Below are 16,447 nucleotides of genomic sequence, written 5' to 3'. Positions count from 1 at the left end.
CAGGATTTGGTTGTTTGTGTCGATGCTGCTTCTTTCCTCTGCTGCTGAGGAAGAAGGGGGGGTGAGGGTGAGGGTGAGAGAGAGAGAGAAAGGTGGGAAAAGAGGCGAAAAGCCAGGAAAGTCTAAACTGCAGCAAATAATAATAATAATAATAACAGCGAGGATAAATAAGAAAAATAATAAAATAATAATAATGGGTGTTAAGGATAAGGGAGGATAATTATGTTCGCATGAAGCAGAAAGCGAACTTTCAGTGGACGGGAAGAGATGTGGGCGAGAAATGGAAGAGAGCAAGCAAGCAGCAGTAGAGCAGTAGCAGCAGTAACGAGATGGGGGGAGGAGAGGGGTTGGACCGATTTGATGGGATGGGATGAAATGGATGGATGGATGGATGGAGAACAAGGACTAGGAATGAATGGATGGCCGGATGGCTTTGGTTTGGCTTCGCTTTGGTTTGGGTCTGGTTTTGTTGGTTAAAGTCAAGAGTCGGGTTGTGGCCTTCTGGCTGGCTGCTGGTCGCTACTTGCGAAGCTGGTAGCTGCTACTTACACTTCAAGGTACACTAGTTAAACCTCTGCCATCGGTGGCTCTGTCTTCCCTTTTTCCTTACCTTTTCCTTGGGCCTTTTTCCCCTATTTTACTTTTTATTTTATTTTAAATCTTTGGGCCATTTAGTAGTTCTTTATTTCCCACTGTCGCTAATTCTTGTCTTCCCCCTCCAGGAATTAATTCTCAGTTCAAGATCTTCTGTCACTTCCACTAGAATTTGGTAGTAGTACATATCGTTCGCATTTATTCAATACAATTAGACAGAAAGAACTATTTAACTCTGAATTATGATAAAATATCAATCAACAAAAGAGCTAAGCAAAATCAAATAAAATAACCCACACAACAGAAAGAAACACCGCCCTAAGGCGGCGATTTCCAAGGAGAAGCCGATGGCGAATCGCTCAGTCGGGAAAGAATCTACTTTTACTACTTGAGTAACTGGCCTGCCAAAGCTGGCAGCAAACCCAGCCCAGTAGATAGATGCCTGAGGAACCTTTTAATTTTTTTATTTTATTTATTTATTTTTTTTTCTAAAAAGGCATCATTATTAGTGAACAGGACCGGAACTTTGCCTGCTTGGGTAAATTACATGATTTCAAACCAACTACTAAACTCATAGACACCATACTAGGTACTGACTGGTCAGGCAGGCACCAGGGACCACTAGTTGGGTAGAGTTTAGCGGCCTTCAGCGAGGCGTGTCTGGGTCCCCCCTCCGAAACCGTCCTCCGATGCCGTCTAATCCGCCACGTCCTCTGTCTGCCTGCCGGCCTTGGATGTGTGGTGTTTATTTCCCCGCAGAATTCCTATTACTTGTATGTATACGGCAAGTTAAGTTAGGAAAAGAAAAGAAAAATAATAAGAATCTATCTGGTCGGTGATCGATGATCGGCTCTATCTATCTATTTATCTATCTGTCACAGAATTCCAGATTCTTGCTTACTTTTTTCTTTTTTTTTTCTCCTTCTCTTTACTTATTTCCTTCGCCTGCAATTTTCGCCTGTATGTGCGACCTTGGGTCTCATCTCTCTCCCTTCTCACTACAGAAGCACTAGCAGGTACGCAGCGAGATATGATAGGACCCTTGGGATCCGGTCTCGAAATTCAACAGGCGCCTATTCAAGGTGGATATTGACCACGACTTTTCTTTGCTTTTTTTGAACCTATCGAACTGCCACTATCACCAGGAAAGGAAATCACTAAAGCCACTACCATGTCTCAAGAGAATAATTATAGCAAGTGGTCCCTTGGGTGTCTCACCTCAATATCCTGTATGCCCTGGGTGTGTGTGCGCCTTTGAAACGTGGGTGCGTGGGCATAAGAAACCTCCGGGAAAGAACCCGTCGACACCGTGTCCTACCTCCACAAATTCCACAACCCTCTGCAGGCTTGGTGCCCTGTAACGCACGGGCATCCCTGCTTTTGGCTCGAAGAAGTCAGGCAGGTACGGATGTACTTTTGCTGCGTTTTCCTCTTCATCAGAGGTCCAAAGTCACTTTATACCTTCCGGAGCAATTAACGCTAGTCGATAGTTCTTTTGGGGGTGGAAAGATTAAAAGAGATTTAGCTCCGCCAGAATCAGCAAAGCCACACTCACTCACACGCCCTGCTAAAATTCATCGAAAAGACAGCCCGAATACGCCAATTTTACGGTCAGTCCGCCATGCGCGCGTGTTGATGGTTGACCTTTTCGCTATGCTCCATACCCAGCGTGTCATGATTGGAACGCAGCTGATCGGCTCCAAGACTAGTGGCGATCGATTTTCCGTGGCTCCAGCAAATTAGCTGGCTTGAGTCGGCCCCGGTTAAGATTACCTATCACACGCCCGACAATTTCATGGCTTGCTGGGTTTGGGAAGGGAAATGCCCGCGGGAGAGGCCATGACAGGATGACAGGGCGAGCAAAATTCCACAGCTTCCCCCGGTCTAAACACTACTGAACAAGGAGGTGCAGGAACAGGAAACAAACCTGCCGCTTTCCATACCACGGGAAGTGGTCCATCAATCTCGTTAACCGTTGATCGGGGATGATCAGGGAGTAGATCAACCAACCCAAGTCTATTCAGGAACGAGGAGGGCACACGGTATAGGCAAGTCAGTAGTGGTACTCCGTACTGCCTAACCAGATAGTTGACCTTGCGTGAAGATCCTCTGTGGATTTGGGTTTTTAACTACCGAGCTGCTGCCTATTTGACTGCATGAATCAGCCCTCGCGTTCATCGGATAAGTTCAGTCTGGAAAATTCCCGGGTCGTCGGATACCTTACGGATCCCCTAAATGCTAGTATGCGAAGTAGCAAGGTCCCAAGACCAAGGTTCGTCGGTCAACTCTGAATTTTAGACTTCCCATCCGGGTTTGAGAACTGAGTCGGGCTCTCGCTCCGAACCGGAGGCGTCGGTCCTCAGCGTCATGGTGGGGGGGAAGAATGGTGAAAGCGAAGCAAGAGAGGTGTAAAGTATGGGAGAATACACATGGTAGAGGGCAGTGCCAGCGAGTTTCCAGGAAGAATGGCCGAGAATGAGAGGGTGAGGTAATCTTCATACGGGGAATGTGTATCGACAAGATCCCCGAGGCGTCGACGGCGCCCAGTCCAGACCCAACGGTCGCGTGCGAGACCCATCTGTTCCACGGAATGGCCAATCAGACCCAGACAAATTCGGAGGGCCTTCTTTAGCCCCACGAGCTAGGCCCGTCTGGGACTCTCATGCGAGGTTCAAGGTTGTTACTGTAAGGATCCCCGATACATACATACAGGTTATCTGTATGTATGCGTGTATCGTCTTTTCTACTCATTGAGGCGGTGCTGCTGTTCTTGTCCAGCGACATGCGAGATGTATCAGACTTTGATCCATCATGGGGTGCTAACAATTTCTTCCCCGGGTGACCGGGGTGGGTTGCGCCTTACCATGCATACATACATACATAGTACATCCCTAAGATTCTGGTCTACCTATTAGCAGTCTCGGGCCACGTCTGGACCATCAAAGTACCAAATTGCTGAAGCTTGCTTTGAGAAATGACTTCATGGAAAAACCGACTGTTCGAGATCCGCTCAAAATCTGTCTAAAAAAGCAAGATTTCCCAAAAACGCGGGCCAGCCATGATCCGGTGACATCGATGTGCTTGCTGAATGAGTACGTGGAATAGCCCTGGCCACCAATTACTGCAATTAAATGGGCGACTAACTCGCCTTAAGCCTTCGCCTAATTGTCGGATGAGGAGCTAAATTGGCCAAGGCTATCGGACTAAAAGGCGCGGTATCTAGCCCATCTGCCAACAACCACGACTGATGGCAATGAAGCTGCATGGTTTAGACAAACCTTCGTTCAGGTCACTTAGTTACGGAGTCCCCGGATTATGGTCGGAGCCGTTGCGCTTGGGGACTCACGGGAGACAAAAAAGGTCACTAGCGCTGATGCAATCTCCGTCAGCCAGCTAAATAGTCTCAAAACCTTGCTCTTGCTCGTGTTTCGTGGTGAGTTATAGTCGATGCGGAGTACACTCCTCCATATTGGGCAGTGTGGCTGCATGAGATAGCCTCTAGGACTTGCTACTATCTCGGATTGTGGCAGGCTGCAGCTCGTCGAACGGCAGAGGCATAGCCACTACACAACTACTACTGGACAGGGTGCACGTATGAGACCATCCACAATCATTGGCATGGCTGGGAGTAATCATTCAGGATAAATGCAGTGCTCGCCCTGATATTCAGCGTGAGTATGGCAGGAAATGAAGAAGTCGCTGGTGGTAGTAGTATATATTCTTCAGGTTTCGGCCTTTGATCGGTACTACTAGTAATACCACCACCAGCATCACCAAGTCCTCCCGTGCTATATTTACATTGCACAGACTCAGCTGCATTTTCCTGTTTCTGTTACGCCCTTTTTTTTTCCCTGAATATCCCCCCCTTCCCCCAATGCAAGTCGGGAGACAACCGAGTGTTACTAGCGACACCACCACCACCTCAGTAGTTGCAGTTGATCTGATCGCTTGATCTTCAAGCAAGATCATGCGAACATCTTCTGCTCAGCTGCAGAACCGGTCCTCGCGGGGGTGTGGCCAGGAATTAAGCAGCAAAGACCATGGGGTATTGCATTGGCACAAGAGAGACAGACTGGTGACCCCTCATTCTGTGATCGTCCAGGATACATACACATCTGCATGCATACAAACTGCGGAGGGATCGATCTGAAGAGTCATGACATGTCGATAATTAGTGTTTTAATTCTATACTCCAACTAAACTATCAGTAAGAGAAACGCAGCCAAACGGATGGCGGGGTAAAAACCACCGGCTGGTCACGGGACGGCACAGCTGGTCTTTGACGTTCGCCGTAATCGACGAGGTGCCCGAAAGAGTCACAATTTCGGAAAGTGGGCAAGTATCTGATTGAAGTCCCCAATCGCACAGTCGGTCTTCTCAGCACCCTTTTACGCCCCTTAGATCCGTGCCTCGGGGTTCACGACTCGCAATCATGGCGACCGATATGACGAGCCCCATCCTGGACGCCCTGTCCGCGTCCGACGCCTCCATCCTCTCCAGCGAAGCCTTCCCCTCCACCCCCTCACTAAACGTCAAGGCCGCCCTCGACCGTCTAGCCTCCCGACAGATGGTCGAGTATGAGACCTTCGATAAAGAGGTTGCTGTCTTGACCCCCGAAGGTGAAGAAATCGCCACGAATGGCAGTCACGAAGCCAAAGTGTTCCAAGCCGTGTTGGCTGCCATGGACGGATTGAAGATCGCCGAGTTGCCCGGAGTCGTTGGAAAGGACAACGCCAAGATCGGTCAGGGCAATGCTTTCAAGAAGGGCTGGATCAAGAAGGACAAGGATCTTCTGCGGGCGACGACCGACACCATCGTGGACGAGACCCGCGAGTTGTTGCTGACGGTCAAGAACACCCAGACTCTGAACGACCAGAAGGCCCTCACAGATCTGAAGCGGCGCAAGCTGGTCGCCCTGCAAAAGGTCATTTCCTTCAAGATCTCCAAGGGTCCCAAGTTCGCGCGCGAATTCGTCAAGGAGGAGACCGACCTGACCGCGGAGATGCTCATGAACGGCTCCTGGAAGACGGCCCAGCTGAAGCCCTACAACTTCAAGGCCAAGGGTGCCCCCACGCCCGCTGGTGCTTTCCACCCCCTGAACAAGGTGCGCCAGGAATTCCGCAACATCTTCTTCGAAATGGGTTTCGAGGAGATGCCTACCAACCGTTTCGTCGAGACGGGCTTCTGGAACTTCGACGCCCTCTTCGTCCCTCAGCAACACCCCGCCCGTGACCTTCAAGATACCTTCTACATCGCCGACCCGGTCAAGGCCGACCCGCCCCGCGAGGACCCAGAGAATGACCCTCACCGTCCCAAGTCCATCCAGCCGGCCTCGAACGCCGCCCAGGAGAAGCCCCTCGACTACAAGCAGTACTGGGAGGACGTCCGCCAGGTGCACGAGAATGGCAAGTACGGATCCATTGGCTACCGCTACCCCTGGGATGCCGACGAGTCGCTGCGGCTGGTTCTCCGCACACACACCACCTCGGTTTCGACATATGTTCTGCACAAGCTGGCGGCCAACCCCCGTCCGGCGAGATACTTCAGTATCGACCGAGTGTTCCGTAACGAGGCGGTCGACGCCACCCACTTGGCTGAGTTCCACCAGATCGAGGGTGTCATTGCCGACTTTGGTCTCACCCTTGGTGGTCTGATTGGCTTCATGGAGGTCTTCTTCGCCAAGATGGGCATCCACCAGCTCCGCTTCAAGCCGGCCTACAACCCCTACACCGAGCCCAGTATGGAGATCTTCGGTTACCACGCTGGCCTTGGTAAGTGGGTGGAGATCGGAAACAGTGGTATGTTCCGTCCGGAGATGTTAGAACCCATGGGTATCCCCAAGGGCATGCAGGTCTACGGATGGGGATTGAGTCTGGAGAGACCGACCATGATCAAGTAAGTCAGAAACAAACACGATACAGAATGACATTTGATACTAACAATGTATCAGATACGGCGTTAGCAACATCCGAGAACTCCTGGGTCACAAGGTCGATCTCGGCTTCATCGAGTCCAACCCTGCCGTCAGACTTGAGAAGGACTAGATTTAGAAGGCAACGAAATGACTAGAGAAAAAATGGGCAGAACTTCTTACTTATTTTATGTTGAAACCACCGCCATTGATATCATGACTCCCACATAGATCTACGTGATATAAACCACACAAAACAGGAACCCCGAAAAGAGGCGAAAAAAAAGAGAGAGAGAACTACGAAACGAAGGACCACGGTTACGAGTAGAAATGAAAAGCATCCAGTTTTTGAACCTTAAGTTTCCTTTTTTCTTCTTCTACTAACTATCTAAGGAGGTTAACTAGATAGATATGTCCCACCCGTATCTGTGCCCCGATGCAAGTCTCAGCAAAGTGGCTCTTCAGCAGGCGGTAAAGCGTAATATTCGGCGGTGGATGTGCGTGTTTTACTTGTCTACCTCCTGACTCATGGGATGTCCCCTGACCTAGAGAAAAGAAAGACAAGAGGAGGAATCCAGATGACGGTTTCCTTCTTCTGCTTTCTCTTCTCGGGGGTTTATTGGGGGCGGAGTGAGGAAGCCTTGATGTGCCGATGATAAGATATGATATCTAGTGTGTGTATGCTTGCTACAACAGTACTCCGTACCAGACGAGAAAGGAAAAAGGGCACCCCCAAAAAGAGAGATGAAGGCTGCTCCAACCGAGACGATAAGAAGGGAATAAAAAAATTGAAAGCAGGATGGAAATTGAATTGTTGATGGAAAAGTTAAGAAAAGTTTTTTCATTTCATTGTGAAAAGGATTCCCTTTTTTGTTGTTGGAGATATAGTTAAATATCTTCATCCTATACCCATCAATATCATTAGCCTTGCGCCCTGCCTGCAAAACTCCTACGTAGTAGAAGACATAGATAGATAGATAGGTAGATAGGTAGATAGTTGGTAACGTACCATCATCAATAACCACCCACTTCCAAATTTCATCCCAACACCGCACGTCACTCTCTCAAACAAAGGAGGAAAGAAAAGAGCTTAGCGCTGACGGGCAGCGGTCCAGACGTTGCGGATGTAGCCGTCACGCTGGGCAAGGCGGTTCAGGGAGTCATCGCTCTCACCACGGGCACGGATGAAACCGCACAGAGCGTAGGTGTGGTTCTCACCGGTGTAGCGGCCGTTCTCGTCAACCTTGGCGATGGAGATCTGGACGGAGGCGTGGTCGTTGGCCTTGATGATGCGGTTGGTGGCGCTGCACTTGCGGGGGACGTAGCTGTAATTGAATTATTAGCATTTTTGCGTTTTTCCTAGCCTTGTTTCCTTTGACGATTGCGCATGTGTGTTGGTGGGGTGATGGTGATGGTCATGGAGATATGCGATGCGATCGGTGTTCAGTATTTCCTCCTCTTTTCTTCTCCTTCTCCGTATATTTCGATTTCAGGTCCGTCTCTTTTCCATATCGTAGATCCAATTCAATCCAGATCGGACTATGTCCTTTTCCTCTTCGTCGACCGACAAATAATGTTACCCCATCCATCGCACATATCCGCGATATGTGATCGCTCAATCCATATCATATCATCGTGTATATCGACCACCGAATCGCATCCATATCTCCATACCCATCTCACTCAACCCCATCACAACTCGAGGCAATAAATTTGGAAATGAATGGATACATACAGATCGACGATCTCTCCCTTCTCGTTCTCCATTTTGACGGTTGTTTGGGGGGGTGGTTGAGGTTGACGACGGTGAGAGGTTTTGCGCTGGCGGGTTAAACTGGCGGCGGACGGTGCGTGTGAAATTCCACTTGAATCTTTCTGGCGAACGCGGGTTGTGGGTCATGTGATTGTTTGTCGAGGGCTGATGACTAAGTTTTTTTGCCGGGTGGGTTGGGCTTGTCTGGATTGGTGGGCGGTGAGGGTGTGTGTGTGCCTGGTGTGGCGGTGTAAAGAACTTCATGATTGGAATGTGGCTGGTGAGATGGTGGGTGAGAGTTGTAGTATGGTTGTAGGGAAGGTAGAGTGATGATATAGAAGAGAGGATTATACACGATGATTTAGTCGCTTTGTAGGTTCCTTACTCAGGATATTCGGTATATCGTTCTCACCTCGTTCTCACATAGTGAGCATCCTTAGAGATTGACAAATTCGATAAGAGGATTGATACATTAATATGACGGTCATAAGTTATTGACGAGTTGTGATTACTGAGGTAGTAGTATAGTTCGGCATCTAGATGCTCTATATGATACTACACAACAAGCCGGCTACTGGCGATCTACCCATATTCAGCTACAAACGGCTCTCCTCAAATACATCCTTCTTCCACCGCACCACAACCTCTCGAGGAACCCCCTTGATGAACTTTAGCTGTACAACCCGCTCCGTATCCCCTTGTCGACCAGTACCTTCCAGCTCCGGTCCAGGATGATCCAACTTCATCACAGTCCGGCCATCAGACCCAATCTGCAGCGCCTTCGGACAAATACACTTGTCCGTCCACGGCGGCTGCCCCGAATGAATGAACTGCAACAATTCCTCTCGCTGCCTCTTCAACTCCTCAACAGACTCCATACCCGGTGTTCCCTGATTAAGAAACTCCGCCATCAAATGAAGCAGCATGAACTGGGGCGGAAACAAGATAGCCTCGCCCTTCTGCGCCATACGAACCCATTCTGACGCAGGCAAGAACCTCGCCTCGGAAATCTCCACTCCGCCATCACTCGTCGGAACCTGAATCTCCTCTTTTTCACCCTCATGTGGGATCTCATCCAGAACGGGCTTCTCGATCTCCATCGGCAAGGGTAAGAAATACAGGTACATCTGGGTCGTATACCGTCTCGGAAGTCTGATGGGTGTGAGCCAGCGCGTAAATGGTATCAGTCCTTCCGTATCTGGTACTGCTGCGGGATGCTGCTCCTTTAACCATTGCACAAATGTCATCTTATTCTGATGAATCGCGCGACGACCGGCTTCGCGCTGCTCCTGTGGCACAGCGATCATCTTGCCTGAGTCACGGTCCTTGGCCAGGAGAATGCCGCTTTCCTCGAATAGTTCTCGGATGGCAGCATTTCGATACCAGGGTCCGTCATCGTGTCGGGAGATATCATGTACCGGTGGGCATGGCCCGTCCTGGGTGGAGAGGTTCCCTCCCGGAAAGACATGTGCTGATGGGTATGACGTTGATGTCTTGACGCGGTGGAGAAGAAGGACCTCATTATGTGGAGAGATGATGATTACGCTGGGATATAATTAGCCTTGAGTCTACGAGATTCTGACGCTATATAAGAGGTGAAAGCAAGAGATTGAGTATGGTAGGGATGTATGTCGGGAAAGACGACGAAGCTTGGCATATGACGAACCTGGAACTGGGCCGAGGCTCAGCGGGCGTAGACTTGGATTTTGGGGTCTTTTGAGACGCCATAGTCTGATCTGTTGATGTCTGCTGTGACTTGGAAACGGAAAAATTGCATCGTTGTATAGGATGACCGAAGGTTCTAATTGGCATCCGGGGCTGCGTAGGTCTAAATGGTAGGTTTGAAACTAACAGCCGGCTACCTCGGGCAACTTGCAGCCGGGGTAGGAGGGTTTCACAGGCTATCATCATAGTCCATCCAAAGGAGCGCAGACATTAGTGTCAGCCGATCCCTGTGGTAATGAGATAGGTGAGGGATTGCAATGAGAGAGAAAGGTTATTGGAGCCCAGGGTACACGGAATCGACAGGCCGCAGATGGCAGAAGCCGACCTGCAGCATTTCTGCGGCAAGGCTTACTGCGACCCCGCGTTTTCGGCAACAGACCGCCTCTCACTAGTTACTGACCGTATCTACGGGTGACCGATCTACAACTCTGAGAAAGAAAAAGTTATTGTGACAGATAGATTGGTATTGATGACTGTCATTGGAAGTCTAGGATCATGTATAGAATCATTGAAAAAGGCGTAATGCATTGAATAACCCTAACCAAGTCGGTGCGTCACCGCAAGTCGAACTCCTGTTCCCCATGCCCGAGCTTTTGTTTTCGTAACAGCCACATATCATCATGTAACAAAACGTATCAACAGAAAGGCTCTTGATATCAATTAAACGAGAAGGAAATAAGCAAAGAAACTTCGGCACTCAAGCTTTTACCGCTTAAGAGTAAAGCTTCTTGTCGTAGCTGTGGAGACCGTGGACGTTACCCTCGGCCATGGCGCTGGCACTTCTCATCTCGAAGCGGACAGTTCCGTTGTTCACACCCTCGTGGAGAGCCTTGAGGCTGGGAACACCGATATCCTGCAGGGAGTGCTGGACACCCGCAACGAGGTAGGGAACGAACTTGGTGACGGAGCCACGGTCAAGAACGGAACCAGCAACACCCTGAGCAACCAGGACACCGTCCTTCTCGGAGAAGTAACGGGCGGTACCAGCGTTGCTGGCCTTGCTGTCCTTGGAGCCAGCGCCAGCCTTCTTGTCCTCCATGGCGGCGATACTGCCCATACCACGGTAGGACTTGACAAGCTGACCCTCCTTGCTCATGAAGTACTCGCCAGGAGACTCGGTGGTACCGGCAAGGAGACCTCCCATCATGACAGTGGAGGCACCCATAGCCAGACCCTTGACGATGTGACCAACGTTCTGGACACCACCGTCAGCAATGCAAGGAACACCGAAGCGAGCGGCGAAAGCGGTGACGCTGCGGACAGCAATGGCCTGGGGACGACCAACAGCCATGACCTCCTGGGTGATGCAAGCACTGCCGCTGCCCATGCCAATTCTCAGGCCATCGACACCAGCAGCAATCAGAGCTGCGGCTTGCTCACGAGTAACAACGTTACCACCGATAACGTCGATCTCGGGGAAGTTCTGCTTGATCCACTTGATCATCTCGATCTGGTACATGCTGTTACCCTGGCTGCTGTCCAGGATAACGATGTCGAGACCAGCATCAACGAGGAGCTTGAGTCTGGTCTTGTCCTGCTCACGGGTACCAATGGCAGCAGCGGCGATGAGCTGCTTGGACTGGGGGAGCTTGGAGGCAAGGGGGTAGTGGAGGTTCTTCATCAAATCGCTGCGGGACAGCAGGGAGACAAGGTGGCCGTTCTCGTCAACAATGGGGAGCTTGCCCTTCTTGGAGGAACGGAGGACCTCGTTAGCCTCGGCGAGGGTGGTGCCAGCGGGGGCAGTGATGAGGTCAGTGGACATGATGGCGGTGACGGAGTCATCAAGGTCGCGGTGGAACTGGATGTCACGGGAAGTGACAATACCAACAAGCTTGGAGCGGAGGGTTCCGTTCTCTGTTCAAACAAATGCTGTTAGAATCAAGTTTGACTCGAACCAGAAAAGTAGAACATGTTATGATGAAACACAAGGGTCAGATAAAATCTGTTTCTCTACAGTGCTGCTCTCGCTGCTCCAGTGGAACGAAAGTTATAATAGAAAAGAGGATAATCATCACTGTGAATGGGAAAACTGGAAGGAAGAAAGAACAGTAAAGACTTACCAGTAACAGGGAAACCACCGAAGCCCCACTTGGCCTTCAGCTCCTTGGCCTCGCGGACAGTGGCCTTGGGAGAAAGGACAACGGGGTCGGAGATGAAACCGTTCTCGTATCTCTTGACCTTGCGGACCATCTCGGCCTGCTCCTCAGGAGCGCAGTTGTGGTGGATAACACCCAGACCACCCAGCAGAGCCATGTGGATGGCCATGTTGTGCTCGGTAACGGTATCCATGGGAGAGGACAGAAGGGGAACCTTCAGAGAGACACGCTTGGTGACGGGAGTGTCCAGAGTGACATCGGAGGCAGGGAAGCCTGTGATGGGGCGTATAAGCAACCGAGCACGAACAAGAATCACCAGAAACTCAAGGTGTTCGTCTTACCGATGTATCCGGGCAAGATGAGGAAGTCGTTGTAGGTCAACGCTCCGTGCTTGTCCGAGTCAAGCAGAGTGTCAACGTCCAGACCATCCTGAGTAGTGTAGGTCTTCAGGACCTCCAGGGCCTTGGTGTGGTCCTGGATCTCAGCCTGCATGGCGCGGCCAAGAGAGTCACCGTTGGAGATAGGCATGGTGAAGACTCTACCGGTTCTATCGTAACTCGTCAAAAAGAATGATAAGAGTCAAGAATAGAAAAAATAATCAACAGATCGACGATAGAAACGTTCTGTTGATGGAGAAAGTCTTCCTTTCCCAAAGAAAAGAAAGAAAGAAAAAGGAAGAAAAATCGGAGGAGAAAAAAATTGGCTTTTGACTTCTGCCGCACACGCTAGCGATCCCTGCAGAATTCATGCCGCAACGGGTATGGTTCGCCTTCCCGCTGGCTGTTTGGAGCTGTGATTGGCTGCTAAACGAAATCAGGCCAGGCGGTGAGTGAGGAGGGGGTGACATTGAAAGAACCAAATTATTCCATCCTGACTGATGGTTAATAATAGTTCTGCTGAAAATTTTTGCAGTCCCGCTTATCAATTTTTTTAAGGAACCGTCGCGGGGTTCGGGGTTAAACTTCCCATGGAGTGATGCCTAATCGCTGCTTGCGGCAATTGCAATGACTTGGATACTTAGCAGTACTGTTACTGACTACATAGTAGTCATGTGAGGGGTTGCTTTTCACGATAAATTCCATATGAAGCCCTCCTCTATCAAATCCGTATTTTCTCTATTTCCCACTTCGCGCATACGCCAAGATGGGGTTAGTGGCTACTAGTCTCGTTGATAAGATAAATAAGATGCCCACGGTCTTGTCTTGAATGCATGTAACGATACATTGAGCTTGCTGGGGAAGTTGTTGAATCTAACTGGATGATTGCATTGGCGACGCTTTTGGTTCAGATACCATTGCAATTCTCAACAGTAACCTATTGGTTCGTGTGGTACTGCAGACGCTATATGCTCGGACCAGTCTAGTTCTCTCCCCGCAGTGTAGTCCAAGCACCCCGGATTCCTGTATGAATCAACATCTAGGTGCACTGGTCAAGGCATGTTAAGGTGTAGCAAGTGTACTTAGATAATGAGTCGGTAGGTGGGGAGTAATGGCTTATCTATTCTTGAATTCTAATAACGATCTTAAACTTGTCCCTTGCTCCTTGTGGTTTCCTCCGCGGGCCCATGGAGCCCTAGAGACGGAACACATATACTGGAGGGCAGATGACGTTCAATTGAGAAGCAAAGACTAATTACAGATGTGTATAGCCAGGCGGTCCCAATGATAGTACTGACTTGTGTTTCGGGGAGTGTTACGGCTATGTCATTTTTCCACCTGATAATTCTGAGGTTGTTGCAGGGCGCAGTGTGACTGTTTCATATGACTTGAGTTAGAAGGTTACACCTACGGCTCTCCATGTGGCTGATCGGTATTTGCTGCTGCGTCGAATCAATCCTCTGTTGGCATTAGCATTCCCTGTTAAATTAGGCTTCATTAAACTTTATGCGACGTGAAGGCTTATCAGTCTACTCACTGCTATCTAATTGAGCATGGTCTCTGAACTGTAGCACTAGCCCGGCCAGGCGGCGAGTATAAGCTTGAAATAGTACTTGAAAGTAGAGATGATAAATACTGCTTTAGCAATATACTAAAGACATTTTAGTTTTCAATTGAATCGATTTGGCGAAGTCTTTGGTGTGCTACGATATAGATCGAGAGGTGATATGCGGAGATGTGGTTCGCGGACTTGGTTACGTAGTACAACTATGACGCCAGGGTGACAGAAGGCAAAGAAAGCCGCCCAACCTATATAGGTAGCGCCAAAGCCATGGATTTCTTACTGTTTGAACATTAACTTCTCATAGCAATCATATCGCACAACTCATAGTCACAATGGCATCCGCAATGGGAAAAGAAGGCGTTTTCCAGCCGCCACAGGCAGCTCAATCCCAGAATACGCCAGGGTAAGCTCCCCTTCGCGGTCTTTCTCCTCGTTACTTCAATTAGCTTTCCGTCTATATGAGTATTCTTAGAAGAAGCCAGCGAAGCTAAAAGACAATCTCAGGTTAGAGAAGAAAATGGCACCAGCAAGTGAACCGACCAAGCTGGAATCCAGCGGCACTTTCGTGGAGTATGTCGGTTCTGGAAAATTGAAGGACAAGAAAGCTCTCATCACTGGCGGCGAGTATGTCTCCTATACTGGCATGATATAGGAAGGCCAAAATCAAAAAGCTCACGTCCTCGTAGTTCCGGAATTGGCCGATCGGTCGCGGTCTTGATGGCCCGCGAAGGGGCCGACGTCACCATTGTCTACCTACCCGAAGAAGAAGAGGATGCTCAGGATACCAAGAAGATGGTTGAGGCCGAGGGCAAATCATGCCACCTCTTCAGCGGAGATTTGAGAAGTCGCGAAACGTGTCGCAAAGCTGTTGAAGAGCACATGAACACGTGCGTGGCCGTATTATGATCAGTCTACTTACGAAGCTCTATCTCATACTAAGCCCAGGTATAAAAAACTGAACATTCTCGTCAACAACGCCTCCAAGCAGTTCATGTGCAAGGATTTCGCGCAAATAGATCTCGACAATGTTACCAGCACCTTCGAGAGCAACATCATTCAGATGTTCGCTATCACGAAATTTGCCCTTCCACATCTATCCAGGGGTGACTCGTCAGTTTCTCCATTTTCCATTGGAACAAGCTGCTTACGGCTAATTTAATCTGCAGCATTATCAATACCACATCCACCGTGGCATTCCGAGGTACAAGCGGTATGATTGACTATAGTGCGACTAAAGGTGCTATTGTTAGCTTTACAAGATCATTGGCGGCACAGCTGAAGACGAAGGGTATCCGCGTTAATGCAGTGGCGTAAGTTCGAGTGTCCGTGTTGACTGTTAAACCAAATGCTCACTGTTAATTCGGTAGTCCTGGTCCGGTTTATACTCCTATTCAGGTCGATACTCGAGCGCCCGAGCAGATGGAGAACTTCGGCGCCGAATCTTCCATCGGTCGACCTGGCCAACCAAGCGAAGTCGCAACAAGCTTCATTTTCCTGGCTAGTGCAGATGCTGCACTGTTCTGTGAGTAAATCTTCGCCCCCTGGCGACAAAGGCTGCCAACCAACCTCTGACGTTTTCTGACTCTGAAAAAGATGGCCAGGTTTTGCACTGCTATCCTCTAGGGGATTAAAAAAAGCTTGAAGCCGAGGACGAATTGTCTATGAAGCTACACAAGGGAAAAAGTACAGTGTCAAGCTCCATGAACGAATGCAGCTCGGCAATCGTTACAGTGCTAAAGTGAGCTCCAGGGCGTCCCCGTGCCTCTAAACCATTTGATGTGAAAATATGTACATGTATGATAGTTCATAGGAGTTGAGTAATTTGTAATGCGATCAATACAACAGCCATGGCTTCGCCTGCAGGAGGGCTTTATCCCAGCCCTCATCATTCTTCCAGATAGCAATAGTCTCTACCTCGTCCTTGCCCAACTTGAGATCATTGTACAGATGCTATCCAGAGTTTCCGATTAGTTCTAAATCCTCTTTTTTGTAACCATACATGGGGCTGAGACAACATACCGGGAACAAGCCCTCTTTCGGTCGCGGTCCGCAGACTGTCCCGTCAGGATTCTCCCACCGGACCTGGCCGGCTATGCCCTCATAGGGAATCCGGAGCACGTAGACCAGCGGCTCGTCTTTAAAGAACATCTTGAGGGTATTCGGTACTTGGAATGCTGTAGAGAGGTGTACGAAGCCCGATTTCTCATCCAGCTCGCTAACCGGCAGCCGATCGGGGAGAGGTTCCCGTACCGGAGACGTCGACGGAATCAGCTTGTAGACGTAGAGGGGCTCGGCGTCTGCCATTTTCCTCTTTTTTCCCAATGATGTAAATTCCTGTTGGGACTCGTAGAAGGAGTTATAGAGGATTTAGTGGTGATTGATTGTGTTGTAGGTCTGTATCCTAGTCATATAGGTAGGCGATATATC

The 16,447-nt window shown here is 49.6% G+C and overlaps 6 protein-coding genes across 6 annotated transcripts; 2 read left to right on the top strand and 4 right to left on the bottom strand.

The window, feature by feature from the left end:
* Window positions 1–5,026: 5,026 nt before the first annotated feature.
* FRS2 (phenylalanine--tRNA ligase subunit alpha) lies at window positions 5,027–6,638 on the top strand (the record flags this gene model as incomplete). Its single annotated transcript, XM_041683941.1, has 2 exons — window positions 5,027–6,489; window positions 6,545–6,638. The coding sequence occupies 2 exons, from the start codon at window positions 5,027–5,029 to the stop codon at window positions 6,636–6,638; spliced, it is 1,557 nt and encodes a 518-aa protein (XP_041538175.1).
* A 957-nt stretch (window positions 6,639–7,595) lies between these two features.
* rps21 (40S ribosomal protein eS21) lies at window positions 7,596–8,272 on the bottom strand (the record flags this gene model as incomplete). The annotated part of the gene is made up of 2 exons (XM_041683940.1): window positions 7,596–7,830; window positions 8,241–8,272. 2 exons carry the CDS (start codon window positions 8,270–8,272, stop codon window positions 7,596–7,598), a joined length of 267 nt encoding a protein of 88 aa, XP_041538174.1.
* Window positions 8,273–8,854: 582 nt separating this feature from the next.
* AKAW2_11453S (NUDIX hydrolase) lies at window positions 8,855–10,169 on the bottom strand (the record flags this gene model as incomplete). The annotated part of the gene is made up of 2 exons (XM_041683939.1): window positions 8,855–9,803; window positions 9,925–10,169. 2 exons carry the CDS (start codon window positions 10,167–10,169, stop codon window positions 8,855–8,857), a joined length of 1,194 nt encoding a protein of 397 aa, XP_041538173.1.
* Window positions 10,170–10,695: 526 nt separating this feature from the next.
* Window positions 10,696–12,607, bottom strand: AKAW2_11452S (putative IMP dehydrogenase; the record flags this gene model as incomplete). The annotated part of the gene is made up of 3 exons (XM_041683938.1): window positions 10,696–11,837; window positions 12,044–12,352; window positions 12,421–12,607. The coding sequence occupies 3 exons, from the start codon at window positions 12,605–12,607 to the stop codon at window positions 10,696–10,698; spliced, it is 1,638 nt and encodes a 545-aa protein (XP_041538172.1).
* Window positions 12,608–14,352: 1,745 nt separating this feature from the next.
* AKAW2_11451A (oxidoreductase, short-chain dehydrogenase/reductase family) lies at window positions 14,353–15,651 on the top strand (the record flags this gene model as incomplete). The annotated part of the gene is made up of 7 exons (XM_041683937.1): window positions 14,353–14,423; window positions 14,525–14,644; window positions 14,707–14,907; window positions 14,966–15,130; window positions 15,187–15,330; window positions 15,388–15,542; window positions 15,614–15,651. 7 exons carry the CDS (start codon window positions 14,353–14,355, stop codon window positions 15,649–15,651), a joined length of 894 nt encoding a protein of 297 aa, XP_041538171.1.
* Window positions 15,652–15,853: 202 nt separating this feature from the next.
* On the bottom strand, window positions 15,854–16,324 carry AKAW2_11450S (DUF952 domain-containing protein; the record flags this gene model as incomplete). Its single annotated transcript, XM_041683936.1, has 2 exons — window positions 15,854–15,970; window positions 16,040–16,324. The coding sequence occupies 2 exons, from the start codon at window positions 16,322–16,324 to the stop codon at window positions 15,854–15,856; spliced, it is 402 nt and encodes a 133-aa protein (XP_041538170.1).
* Window positions 16,325–16,447: the final 123 nt, after the last annotated feature.

Source organism: Aspergillus luchuensis, chromosome 1, assembly GCF_016861625.1.
Source record: "Aspergillus luchuensis IFO 4308 DNA, chromosome 1, nearly complete sequence".
NCBI lineage: Eukaryota > Fungi > Ascomycota > Eurotiomycetes > Eurotiales > Aspergillaceae > Aspergillus > Aspergillus luchuensis.
The sequence above is the reverse complement of the archived record's forward strand: the minus strand, read 5'-3'. Positions and strand labels throughout refer to the sequence as shown.